Raw genomic sequence first — 13,465 nt, 5'->3', positions numbered from 1 at the left:
GGCTGCAAAAAGTATCCGTTGTTTGTTTTCCTTCGGGAAGAGTAGTGTTAAGGCATGCTGGCTGCAATATCCGGTCATTAGCCTGTTACGCGCGTGCATTCATGCGTGTGCGTGTGTGTGTGTGTGTGTGTGTGCAAGCTGCAAATATCCGGTCTGAAATGCTTCACCAGGCGACCAGAGGACAATTCACTAGCCGTGATGGATCATTACAAGCTTTCAGTAGCTAGCTACCTAGATGGGGAAGTGTGTGTACATGTGTCTGTACGTGCGCGTGTTCATGTTCGTGTGTGCGTGCGTGTGTGCGTGCGACGTGCGTGAGTGTGCGCACTTGCCAGTAAGAGCAATGTAATGATCACTGGGAAATCAATTCAAGCAGGCAGCGGGCAAACAATTGAATTGTTTGAAGGAGAACCTGATTTTCCCGAGCAATTCCATCAACGCCCTGCAAAGTTACATTGGCTCTTAATCGCATTAAAACACATTTTCGGCAGCTGCACCCACTGTTCCTAATCATGTTACACAAACTGTGAAGGTGTATGAATGTAATATAATTGGTGTGGTTTGTGTAACAGCAGTCTTCCCTAAACTAAAGCCAGCTATTCCACAACCTAAGAATGCTACAGTACAGAGAGTCTGACTGTAACTATACACCTCCTGAATTAAAGCCCTGAAAGTCGCCATATTTTCGTTCATTCATGAAATTCACAAAAGTGTATGTTTTTTATGTCTTAACCAGGGGGGCAGTCAGCCAGATATTTCGTGAAGCCTCATTTGAAATCGGTAGTTCATAATAATGGCCTGTTGTGGCGCTGGACTGGACCCAAAAAGCCCCATAGCTCCATAGAGGCCCATGTATTTTGGCCCAACTTCACCTAGACTGTATTACCTTAATAAACATGGTCATGAATACTTTCTTCTTCCAGTCACTAGTTTAAAGTCTCATTTCTAATGTCATAATATTCTTTTTGGAAAATTATGGTCCCATTAATTAAAAAAATGACCATAAAGAAAAAAAAACATCGCGTATGTTCTGAGGGGCGTGGCTACCGTTACAGTCTATGATCGGGATTCCCCTCCCACTCGAGTCAAAATAAAAACCTGGGCAGCCAATGGCCAGCTGGTCCAAAACGGAGCCAGCCAATGGCCAGCTGGTACCAAACGGATCTAGAAAGATGGCGACTTACAGTGCAGGAATAACAGGCTTCATTTTACGTCCATGTTAGACCCGGCGAACGCTTTGTCCATATTTTTTACAGTCTATGGTCTTAACCCATTTAGACCTGACGTCGAAATTAAAAAGATGTCTTCTAAATCATGACAATCTTCTGAAAAACCTCATGTTTCTGTATCAGTGGTGCTCAATATTTCATGTCATGGACCCCTAGAATTATATGTACTTGGCCGCCGAAAATATGTTGTTCCAAGGAAGCACAGAAGCAAAGATTTGAGTGAAATTTTTTCGCTGTGAAAGTAGTATATATATATTCAAAGATTTGCACGCACATTTTCACGATTTTTCTAAAATAGCAAACCTACAAGCTTGCCACTCGGTGGCGTGCTATGAGCTTGTAGATCTGCTATTTTTCAATAGCTAAATTATAACAATGTCCTCAGAAATTGTTGTGTGACTTCTAAATTGCCCTGGATTAAGAGCATCTGCGAGAATTGTAAATTGTGGAAATCAAGCCCCTTCGACGATCCTCAAAAACTGCTCAAGAAAACTCACCAATGCCATCCTCTGACTTCTAAAGTAACTCAAGCGGATCCTTCCGACTCGCTGCTCGTATATGCCGTATAACCCAGAGAGCTGGAGCCTTTCAGGGCTGTCTTTCTGCCAGTGATGGATGATGAAAACTTGTGGCACGGGATTATAGACGCCGGGGCACTCTTATACAATGCCAAGGGCTCTGGAAACCGCCACTTTGGTGCCATTTATACTGTTGCCACATAACAGGCCTTTAGCCTCCCACTCGCTGAGTTAACATTCATTTAGAGGTTTTTAATGAGCTCTGCATGCTCAGTGATGGATTCTAGTTTTTTTTTTTTTCTAACACCGACTGTGTTTTTGGCCCATTGGTTTATGGTCATTAGCTGTTTTGTTTTAGTGCATTGCCTTTTGTTGTGTCAATTTAGGTAGAATGGGCTTTTGGGAACACAAGATGAGAGAGGGGATAGGTGATGGTGGGATGATATGAGAGAGAGAGAGAGAGAGAGAGAGAGAGAGAGAGAGAGAGAGGGGGGGGGGGGGGGTCGTGCAGTCTGAGCTGGAGTGAAATGATGGATAGAGCGAAGAGGAGACATTAAAAAGAGAGAGAGAGTGGGAGGTATAGGAGAGGTATAGAGACCGCAATGGAAATAAACTATAAGGGATGGATGGAGGGAGGGAGGGAGGGAGGGAGGGAGGGAGGGATGGAGGGAGGGAGGGAGGGAGGGAGGGATAAATAGATAAAGGAAGAAAAACACGGGACGTGAGGAACCAAACCTGGAGAGCAGGAGGGATAAAGAGGGGGGGGGGGGGGGATAGGCACGAGAATGGGATGTGGGGAGAGGGAGAGGTAGAGAGACATAGAGAGACAGAGAGCGATGGAGAGTGACAGAGCGAGGGAGAGCACACATGCAGGCAGGCGAGAGAAGCGCCCATAAAAACCATATTTCTCCCGAGAGAATGCAGGCAGCAGCAGCAGTATAGTGATGGGAAAGGAGGGGGGGCCCATAGGCACTGGACCCTTAGATTAAATTGTCAGGACACAGAGGGGAGGGGGTGGAATGGGGGGAGAGAGAGAGAGAGAGAGAGAGAGAGAGAGATAAAGAGCGATAGAGACAGAGGTATTGAGAGAGAGAGAGAGAGAGAGAGAGAGAGAGAGAGAGAGAGAGAGAGAGAGAGAGAGAGAGGTAGATGGAGGAAAAAGGGAAAAAAGAGGGATAAAAAAGAGGCAGAGAGAGAAAGAGGGAGAGAGAGAGAGAGAGAAAGAGAGAGAGAGAGAGGAAGGAATGCTGCATGGTGTTGAAGGACAGTGAGTAATGGAGAGGCTCAAAGAACGGCCATAAAGAAACAGGCCCTGCCGTTAAACGACAAGACGGAGAAAAACCCTCAGAGATCACACTGGCCAATCGAAAGGGGCCGAGAGAGAGAGAGAGAGAGAGAGAGAGAGAGAGAGAGAGAGAGAGAGAGAGAGAGAGAGAGAGAGAGAAAGAGAGAGACTGCACTATACGTGTACGTGCATGGAATCTCATTCACACCATGTGCAGCATTTGCATGTATGAACATGTACTCTCACACCATATACTGCTCTCTGTGTCTCTCTCTCTCCCTCTCTCCCTCTCTCTCTCCCTCTCTCTCTCATGCATCTCAGTTAAATGGCCACCATTTACGCAAATGCGCACATCTGTGTGTGTGTGTGTGTGTGTGTGTGTGTGTGTGCGAGCATGTGTGTTCTTGCACGTGCCAAATAATGTGCCAATAAATCACAGTAAGAGTGAAATTGACCTCAGCTCTTTCAACACACACACACACACACACACAAGCATGTGCACAAAACTCACACACAATCGCGTGCGTGCGTGCGTGCGTGCGTGCGTGCGTGCGTGCGTGAAGACCAACCCCAGCCATTGATAGGCTCCAGTTCTTCTGCAGTGAGGGAGGGTCATGCTAGCAGAAATATATCTGTGTGTATCTATCTGTTATGGGAGGAGAAAGCAGGGTGACACAGCGACACGCGGGGAGGGTCAAGGTTTATATGGGAGGAGAAAGCAGGGTGACACAGCGACACGCGGGGAGGGTCAAGGTTTATATGGGAGGAGAAAGCAGGGTGACACAGCGACACGCGGGGAGGGTCAAGGTTTATATGGGAGGAGAAAGCAGGGTGACACAGCGACGCGCGGGGAGGGTCAAGGTTTATATGGGAGGAGAAAGCAGGGTGACACAGCGACACGCGGGGAGGGTCAAGGTTTATATGGGAGGAGAAAGCAGGGTGACACAGCGACACGCGGGGAGGGTCAAGGTTTATATGGGAGGAGAAAGCAGGGTGACACAGCGACACGCGGGGAGGGTCAAGGTTTATATGGGAGGAGAAAGCAGGGTGACACAGCGACGCGCGGGGAGGGTCAAGGTTTATATGGGAGGAGAAAGCAGGGTGACACAGCGACACGCGGGGAGGGTCAAGGTTTATATGGGAGGAGAAAGCAGGGTGACACAGCGACGCGCGGGGAGGGTCAAGGTTTATATGGGAGGAGAAAGCAGGGTGACACAGCGACACGCGGGGAGGGTCAAGGTTTATATGGGAGGAGAAAGCAGGGTTACACAGCGACGCGCGGGGAGGGTCAAGGTTTATATGGGAGGAGAAAGCAGTGTGACACAGCGACACGCGGGGAGGGTCAAGGTTTATATGGGAGGAGAAAGCAGGGTGACACAGCGACACGCGGGGAGGGTCAAGGTTTATATGGGAGGAGAAAGCAGGGTGACACAGCGACACGCGGGGAGGGTCAAGGTTTATATGGGAGGAGAAAGCACGGTTACACAGCGACGCGCGGGGAGGGTCAAGGTTTATATGGGAGGAGAAAGCAGGGGTACACAAGCCTAAACGTGACATACTGTACATCAAACAGGCCTAAAGGTGACATATATATACACTGTACTTCAAACATGGTCAACTGGCGGCGTTTTGATCTACGACAGTAATATGCAATGTGGTCCTCTGGAGTGAGTGTGGAAATATAGTGGCCCTCTCCATCGTCAACGTTGCCGACCCCTGCTGTACATCAAACAGTCACATGTTTGCTTTCCCACGTCACTTACACTTAGTACTGCCGTCTATATACTGCACTCCAGTGCTTCTCAAAGTGAGGTCCGGGGTACCCCCATGGGGGGTCCGAGAGGTAGTTCCAGGGGGGTACCAGGCGGAATTAGTCCATATAGCGCAGGCGAGAGAAGCACCTATAAAAATAACATTTCTCCCGACAGAATGCAGGCAGCAGCAGTGTGATGGAAAAGGCACTGGGGACCCCCAGGGGTCCCTGAGGTAGTTCCACAGGGTACCGGGCGGAATTAGTCCATAAAGCGTCAAATTCGGTTTGACCAATCATATTGTGTAGGATAGGTTATTAATATTATAGTATAGGTTATTATTTAGAAAGATCTTGAAGAATTGTCGTATTGGGGGTCCCATGGGTGCAAAGTCTTTTCACATGGGGGGTCTTTTTTTGGTTGCAAATTAATACCCTATACTTCATCATACAAGAGTGTCACACAAAAGTTGCGAAAATAGCAGATCCACGTTCACCTTTTTCGAAAATAAAATACCCTATATTGGCCTGAATATAAGACCTAAATAACAGGGTCGTATTAAAATACAGTGTTGTTTTTGTCGACTAAAACTAAGACGAAAAATGTTCGTCGACTACTTTTTTTCACTGACGAAAACTAAATGGAAACTACCGTAAATGAAAACTAAGCTATGGTGACTAAAACTAAATGTATTGACAATTTCGTCAACAGATAAAAACTAGACTAGTGGACAAGAGATCCAGTACAAGTCATTTTACACTTGGTTGCATGCTGAAAATAGCAGATCTACAAGCTCACAACGCGTCGCAGCGTGATGCTATTTTCAGTCATTACGACGGCATCAAGGCCTGCCAAAATAAAATTTAAAACTAGACACTAAACCATTCCAGGTGACTAAAATGTGACTAAAACTAAATGAAAACTATTCAAGAGACTATGACTAAAACTAAAATCTAAATTTGCTTCCAAAAACCCATTTGACATTCAATGTGCTTCTTATACGGTACAATATATATACACGGCGCAATGTATATACGGCGCAATACGGTAGCAATTTACAAAAAGGAACGGCTTTGGCTTTGGTTTCCAAGCAGTTATAGGGAGGGGGGGGGGGTTGTTGACAACACATGAAAGTATTCCGTCGTGCCGACGACACGCCGGCAGAATCCCGAGCGACCCTTATACGGCGGCGTCCATGCATTCCAACACACAGTCCCCAATGCAGAGGCAAATGAGCGCCCGGGATTCTCGGCTTCGCTGCAGTGAAGGTTAGGTTACCAGGAGCTGGAGGCTAGATACCGACACACACACACACACACACACACACCCCTATTCTAATGAGTTCTTTCTGCCTGGCGACCACAGTGATGGTCGTGGGACTTTTTTTTTCTTTCCTGAAGGCAGGCCTTTGAATCTCAATGAGGGAGAGGCGGTTTCTGCCGCAGACGTACATGCCACGGAGACATGTATGCTCGAGATACCTGTGAGCGCCACAGCTGGGCCAAGACATGAGCATTTCTAACCCCCAGAAATATATGTAATCGCCCACCGAGCCCCATCTGAAAATGCTGTTCCAGGGATCCCCCAGAAGCAAAGATACGAGTTAAAAACGTTCGGTCTGAAAGAATATATTGAAACATTTGGACCACATTTTCACGATTAAAAAAAAATTGCAGATCTACAAGTTATTGTAGATCTACAAGTTCTTGTAGATCTTCTATTTTTCAATAGCTAAAGTATCACTATATACGCTAAAAGAATAGATCCATGTGATAGAGGGATCAAAGTTGCGCTAATATTTTAGAAATAGGTCAACAATACAAATGACGCTATAGTTTTGTGGATTCATTTACTTTTACTGCCGCCCACAAAATGACCGGAACTAGGCTACTTAATGTTTCACCAAAACCAGAGCAGAACTCCCACCACGGGACTCGGGCAATCAATTAATACAGCTGTATTAATTTCATACAACTCAAGTTGTTTTTTGTGAACTATCCCTTTAATTGGGACTACCGTCAAACACATGACTTGTGTATATACTGTACGGTATGCGCTTTTTCTCATTTATTCTCTCTCTCTCTCTCTCTCTCTCTCTCTCTCTCTCTCTCTCTCTCTCTCTCGCTCTCTCTCTCTCGCTCTCTCACCTAACCACCCCTCCCACACACACACACACACAAATGCAAACAGTTAATCGAACTAAGCAATTAATCAACTGATTCAAGAGCTTCCACTTGGGAATGGGAAGGTTCCTGGTTGTCCTGCTGTGTCACTGTCAAAGTGTCCTTGAGCAAGACACACTGATGAACCCCTAACGTCTCCCGACGGTGCCGTGCATGGTTTCCTCTGCCATCCGTGTGTGGGTTAACATGCGCGTGCATGTGAATGTTGCAAAAGCGCCTTGGATAAAGCACCCTCATAAATGCAACATATACCATTCAATTAGACCAGTGGCTTTCGACCAGTGGGCCTTGAGGCAGTTCCAGGTGGTCCCCCAGCTAAATGATGGAGAGTTGCGAACCAAATGGGCCCCTAGATCTTTAACTCTTGAGCGTAAAATTAAACCAAATGGACCCAATAAATAATGGGCCTTGATATGAAAAGGGTTGAAAACCACTGAATTAAGACTACCATAATCGATTTAGTAAACTATAATACAATTATAGTAAGAGAAATCTATGAAAATCTAAATCGTTACCAAGAAATTTCTTCACCAATGTGTTTCTAAATGTGTCTAATAACATGTACTAAAAGTTTGAAATTCAACTCCTGTGGGAAATTGAGTTATTAGCAAAATATGTGACCATACCCATAACATCCTATATAGATATATATACAAAAAGTCAAGATTTCATCATTCTTTAAGTAGCATGTGACATATGAAACTAGGGGTTTTTCATGATTCTGAATCCATTCCAAGCATTAGTTTTGCACAAAAAACACTCCTTGGGCTAAATTAGGCCATATCCACTTGACCAAATGTGCTGACCTCATCACGTTTGTGATGACGGCTATGGCCGTTTTCCTCCCAAGGAGTGTTGTTATGGGTATGGTCACATATTATGCTAATAACTCAATTTCCCCAGACAATAATCTGTGAGAAAATGATCGATTGTCGCAGCCATAAAACGCACACACAATGTTTGACAAGTCAGACATTGAACAAACAAGTGCGTTGTCAAGGGTCTGCTTTTAACCAGTAGTGGAAAGTAACCAAGTACTTTTACTTAAGTACAATTTTGAGATGTTTGTACTTTACTTGAGTATTAACAATTTCCAATACTTTTACTTCAATACTTTGTAGATTTTTAGTATTATTACAAAACTTACATTGCCCACTTCAGCCCTATATACATTTCGGCCAGTTGAAAATAGCCGATCTACAAGCTCACAATGCGTCGTGACATGACGATTGATGAATGATTTTACATTTGAAAATGTGACCGGGTCATTCTGCATAATGAGTATTTTCTAGTATTGGTACTTTAAGTAAAATAAAGTTTGAATCCCGAACTTCTATAGAGAGTATTCTATTGATACTTTTTCTCAAGTACCACCGGCTTTTAACCAGCGGACAGCAAAAGATGCCAGAATAAAAAAATAAAAAAAAGATTCTTGTTTCTATAGTAACGGTAGATACTGGATACTGTAAAGAGTTGGTTGTGACTGACGTGACGAGGTCGGCTTGACATGACACACCGTCGTCATCTGGTTTTCCACCCGGAAATGGCCTGCTTTAGGACAGGCTTATACCGTATGCTGCCAGACGGTGTTGAGGCAATTAAGGCAACCAATTTACCATCAGAAAGAGTCAGACCGTAGACGCCCTCTGAGGAATTAAGCGCCACCGAGCGAGTTTCCCCCGAACCTTATCGTCTTCTATGCGAATGCAGGGTTTTCTAAAGGGGGGAGGGGGGGGGGGGGGGGGGGCTCAATTAAAGAGACTAATGTGACAAAACAAAAAAAACGTAGCAACAACCTAGGAGTGGTAAGAACTAAGGTTTGGTAATGTGAACTCAAATGGCACTTTTGACAAGGAATGAGGATCAATTCCCTTCCAAACTCCCCCCAAGGTGATCTCGAAAGCTTGTTTTGTTCAATGCCATGAGGTACATCCAATAAAAACAAGATCTAACCAGTTTGCTCTAATTGGATGATAAGAGTAAACTTCCTTTCTTTCTTTCGAACTTTCTTCTCAGTAAATGTCCTCACTGCCAACCTGAGCAGCTGCGGTTTTCTTTGTTCTTTGTAATTAGCAGTAATGACCGTGACATGCATAAAAGCAGAATTGAAAGTATAATTACTTAATGGTGTGGCACTGATAAAATGAATCGTCTGCGATACTGAACATGTTTTTTGTTTTAGTTTTTTGCTAACAATAGGCACAGAGAGAGAGACAGCAAGTCAGACTATATATAAAGTACTGTTCCTGAACAAAAAGGGAAATATCTCTAAAAAGACATTCTAATGGTAGCTGGCATGTCGTAAGTAGGCAGAACATTGTATATAGTTTGAACAGAGTTTCTAGCTGAAAGTATGAAGGATTAGTTAGGGGCCAAAGAAACGGCTGGAAAGCATGTGCCAGCAGTGCGACTGCCTTGGCCCACAATAAATATATGACTATTAACTCTTTTTTTCCCCAGGTACGTTCCCAGGTCCGTATATATATACGTACGCCAACTTAGACTCCGTCTATATAATGGTTGAGGCCATATGGAAGCTTTTAACATTGGTCCAGTTCCTATAGCAACGCCCCACCGTTCCAACTATGGGATTGAAAATATATTCACATTGCAACCCAGTGAAAGGGGGGATTTTGAAACCTCCATAAGTCCGACTCCAGAATCGCTGTCCTTGGTGGATTCTCTGCCATCCACATCTCGGGTTTAATTTGTGCCTTTGTGTGCCGCGACACTGCCGCCATGTAAAAGCTTCTGACGAAAGGTAAAGAGTTAAAACAACAATGTCTTGTTGCTGTCGTTTTGACCGACCCCTCTTCCCCCCCAAAGGCATCACCACGGTGCTCACGATGACCACCATCAACACCCACCTGAGAGAGACGCTGCCCAAGATCCCCTACGTCAAGGCCATCGACATGTACCTGATGGGCTGCTTCGTCATGGTCTTCCTGGCGCTGCTGGAGTACGCCTTCGTCAACTACATCTTCTTCGGCCGGGGGCCCCAGATGCAGAAGAAGCTCGCCGAGAAGGCGGAGAAGGCCAACAACGAGAGGGCCAAGTATGACTCTGCCAGGGTGAGTTTGGGGGGGGGGGGGGGGGGGGTTTGGGGGGGGATGATGATGGGAGTTGTAGTTTTAAGATTATTTTTTTGTTTCACACGGGCTACTTATCTGTTGGATCATGTGAGCGAATGAGTCCAAAGTGGGTTGTTCTTTTAAATGTGAACTCGCACAATTATGACTGTTATGAAATTAATTAGGCTACTTCATTTTTTATTATTTTTATTTATTTAATTCATTACAATTAATTAATCAATTTATTACATTCAAGACCCAAAATGATTAATGTATGATCTGTGAGTGATGGCCTATACTGCCGGTGGCTTTCAGCCTTTCTGTGCGCACACGAAATGTAGTAGTCTAAATAGTACTGAGGTAAGTTCAAGTACCGGTCAGTGTGGTTTTTGGCAGCAAATTTAGATTTTAGTCACCTGGAATGTTTTAGGGTTAGTCTAGTTTTAGTCGACTAAATATAAGATTTTAGTCGACTAAATCTACAGTTGATTTAGTCGACAAATATTTATTTTGGCGGGCCTTGATGCCGTCGTACACTTGCTGAAAATAGCCAATCTACAAGCTCACAACGCGTTGCGCTGCGACCCGTTGTGAGCTTGTATACCGGCTATGCAACCAAGTGAAAATTGACTTATACTGGATCTCTTGTCCACTAGTCCCTTCCTAACATTTTAGTCTAGTTTCTACTTCTAGTTTTCATCAGTGGAAAAAGGTAGTCGACGAACATTTTCCGTCTTAGTTTTAGTCGACGAAATCAACACTGGTGCCGGTTCCTGTCAGTCTGTTCACAACATGTGGCTGCAACCTTTCTATCTCCTCAGGAGGCAGGTAGTAGGACTGCATCCCTAAAGCGAACCAATCAGGTTAGAGGAATTCGACACTCACGCTCGGTGAGTTTTTTTTTTATTCAATCGTCCAGACGCCTTCATATCTTTTTTTTTTACTCTTCCATTGCCATCCGCCCAACATGGCATGTTTACTTTTTTTCCCCACCACCTCTTGAGACATTCATTTCTCCATGGAATGAAAAGACAACATGCCAGGCATCACCATAATGTCAGTCATGACATCCAGGGACATTCAAGTCTTGACTTGCGTATTGTGTCTTGTGTCATGACTTGTGTCATTCATGAGTCAATTTGCATTTCGTTTGTGCATCGCATGAGACAAGGTGCTCCTCCACATGTTCTACAGTTGAATGCTTTGTTTTCCTGCATCCGTCGTTGCAGTATATCCTATATAAATCCTCATATCTACTACTTTCCTATTATCCTATCCTCCATATCCCAAAAATGAGGAAACCTCTGTCTGCCCTTCATTCAGTCCTAATCAAAATGTTTTCCTCAGTGGGTTGACCATCTGAACTCGCAGATGGGCATATGGACCACTGATATGCTGTATGAAATTTAAGCTGTTTACTTGTATTTCTGTGGGTAGTTATGGGAGTGACCATATTGATGAACGCACGCACGCACGCACACATGCACACGCACACACAGGGTGAATGAATGTTGCAAAGTTATGAAGGGTTGAAGCAACATGCAGACCTATGTGTGCTACATGTGACATGGTGTGTGGGTGCAGCTGTAATTACAATTAAAGCTGCCAATTCTCACCAATTCTGTCATGATCAACCCACAGTAGCACTCAGCGTGCTACAGCGACTTACAGATCAGCAGACGGGGGACTTGTATACAGTTAACGTCTCGTGCACGTTTCTCCTCAGGCATATCGACTGATTGAAGCTGCTTTTTAAACATTTCCCAAGCCGTTTATTAGAACTTTGCCACATGCTGTAGGATTCTGTAGTGTCAAATCTTAGTTCAGTTAACCAGGTCTTGAAGTGAGGTATCTTGATTTCCAGAGTCTTAGGATCACTTTTTTTGTTGCAATTACTAAACCACACATCATTGCATTTTGTACAGAAACATTACGATTCGGCAGTATTCGAGTACTTCTTCGTCACTCTCATGCACCTCTCTCTCTCTCTCTTTGCAGGCGGAGCCCCACGGCCCCCACGGCAACATCCTCCTGACCACCCTGGAGATGCACAACGAGGTGGCGGGCAACGAGGTCACCACCAGCCTGGCGGACATGAGGAACTCCCAGTCCATGGTGCAGCTGGACAGCGCCGGGCACGGACAGCAGTCCTCCTCCTCGTACCACCACAACATCCAGTACCGCAAGCAGAGCGGCGGCGGCGGGAACGGGCCCGCCGTGCGCTCGGCCAGCCGCCACTCCCTGGACCGCGCGGCGCAGATGAAGCGCAGCCGCCTGCGGCGGCGGTCGTCGCAGCTCAAGATCAAGATCCCCGACCTGACGGACGTGAACGCCATCGACCGCTGGTCTCGGGTCATCTTCCCGTCCGTCTTCTCGCTGTTCAACCTGGTCTATTGGCTCTACTACGTCTGATCTGACAGGGGGGTTTTTGTGTCATTGGGGTTTTTATTTTTGTTCCGTTTTGTTTTGTTTTAAGTGTTTGATGTTGTTCATTTGATTTCTGTATTTATTTCCTTATTCTGTTGTTTTGGTTTTTCTTTTTTTTATATATATTTTAAACGTGACACGTGAATCTAATGAAAGATAAAGACTGCAATATTGACCAAAAAACAATGTTGAGAAACAAAAAGGACTGACAACAGCCGAAGTTCGGACCGTCCTCTCGTTGAATTCTTTTTTTTATATATTTTCAGTTTCACAATCCTTTGTATGAAACTAAGACTTTTTTTCTTTTCTCTCAGATGTACAGTAAATACTGTATTTGGGGGTCATTTCCCCAACATTTGCCCGCTCTCAGTAAGTTGTAAATAGCACGATGCACAGCCAGCAGCAGTTGAAGACACAGTTTACTAAACATCAACACTAGACATGGAAACAGTTTCATAATATAATAAACAGGCAGTCAGATACATTTCTCGCAAACTGATGTGTGTTTGACTGGTACCCTATGCAGTATTTGATGCATGAAAATGATCAGCCATAGTAAACAAAACTGATCTATTTTTATTTATTTCTTGCCTTGGGTTGAATAACATCTTCAAAACTACAGAAGAAACCTTTGAAATGACATTGATGTGTTTTTTTTGTGTATAGTCTTGATATTATATTTGTTATGGACTGTATCACATATCGATCTGGTAAAAAAAAATCGTTATCGAATAAGAACATTATTTATTTTAAAGTCGAGGATTTATGCTCCTCCATTCAGGATGATTGTGACTCAGGTTCAGAATTTTGCTGTTTGGCTTATTTTTCCTGGCAGAGCTTAAATAGTGTCAGAGAAGTATCCTTTTGGTAATTTGTTACGGAACAAAAGCAAAAAGCACAAAAACCTGAACTGCCATTTTCTTGTTCTTCAAGTGATAGCATGACAATATTGCACTCTCACATGTATCTGAAATTGTTCTAGAAAACCTGTCTTGCTTTTC

General features: G+C 44.5%; 1 protein-coding gene across 1 annotated transcript in view; it reads left to right on the top strand.

The window, feature by feature from the left end:
* LOC310854421 (gamma-aminobutyric acid receptor subunit beta-3-like) overlaps window positions 1-12,449 on the top strand; it is a gene marked incomplete at both ends in the record, with an annotated part of 123,562 nt that extends 111,113 nt beyond the window's left edge. Inside the window, 2 exons of the mRNA XM_083759060.1 lie at window positions 9,793-10,037; window positions 12,036-12,449. Coding sequence (XP_083615186.1) covers window positions 9,793-10,037; window positions 12,036-12,449 — 659 coding nt within the window. The remainder of the gene's footprint in view (window positions 1-9,792; window positions 10,038-12,035) is intronic.
* Window positions 12,450-13,465: the final 1,016 nt, after the last annotated feature.

Source organism: Protomyctophum parallelum (genome assembly GCF_964188405.1).
Source record: "Protomyctophum parallelum genome assembly, chromosome: 23".
NCBI lineage: Eukaryota > Metazoa > Chordata > Actinopteri > Myctophiformes > Myctophidae > Protomyctophum > Protomyctophum parallelum.
The sequence above is the reverse complement of the archived record's forward strand: the minus strand, read 5'-3'. Positions and strand labels throughout refer to the sequence as shown.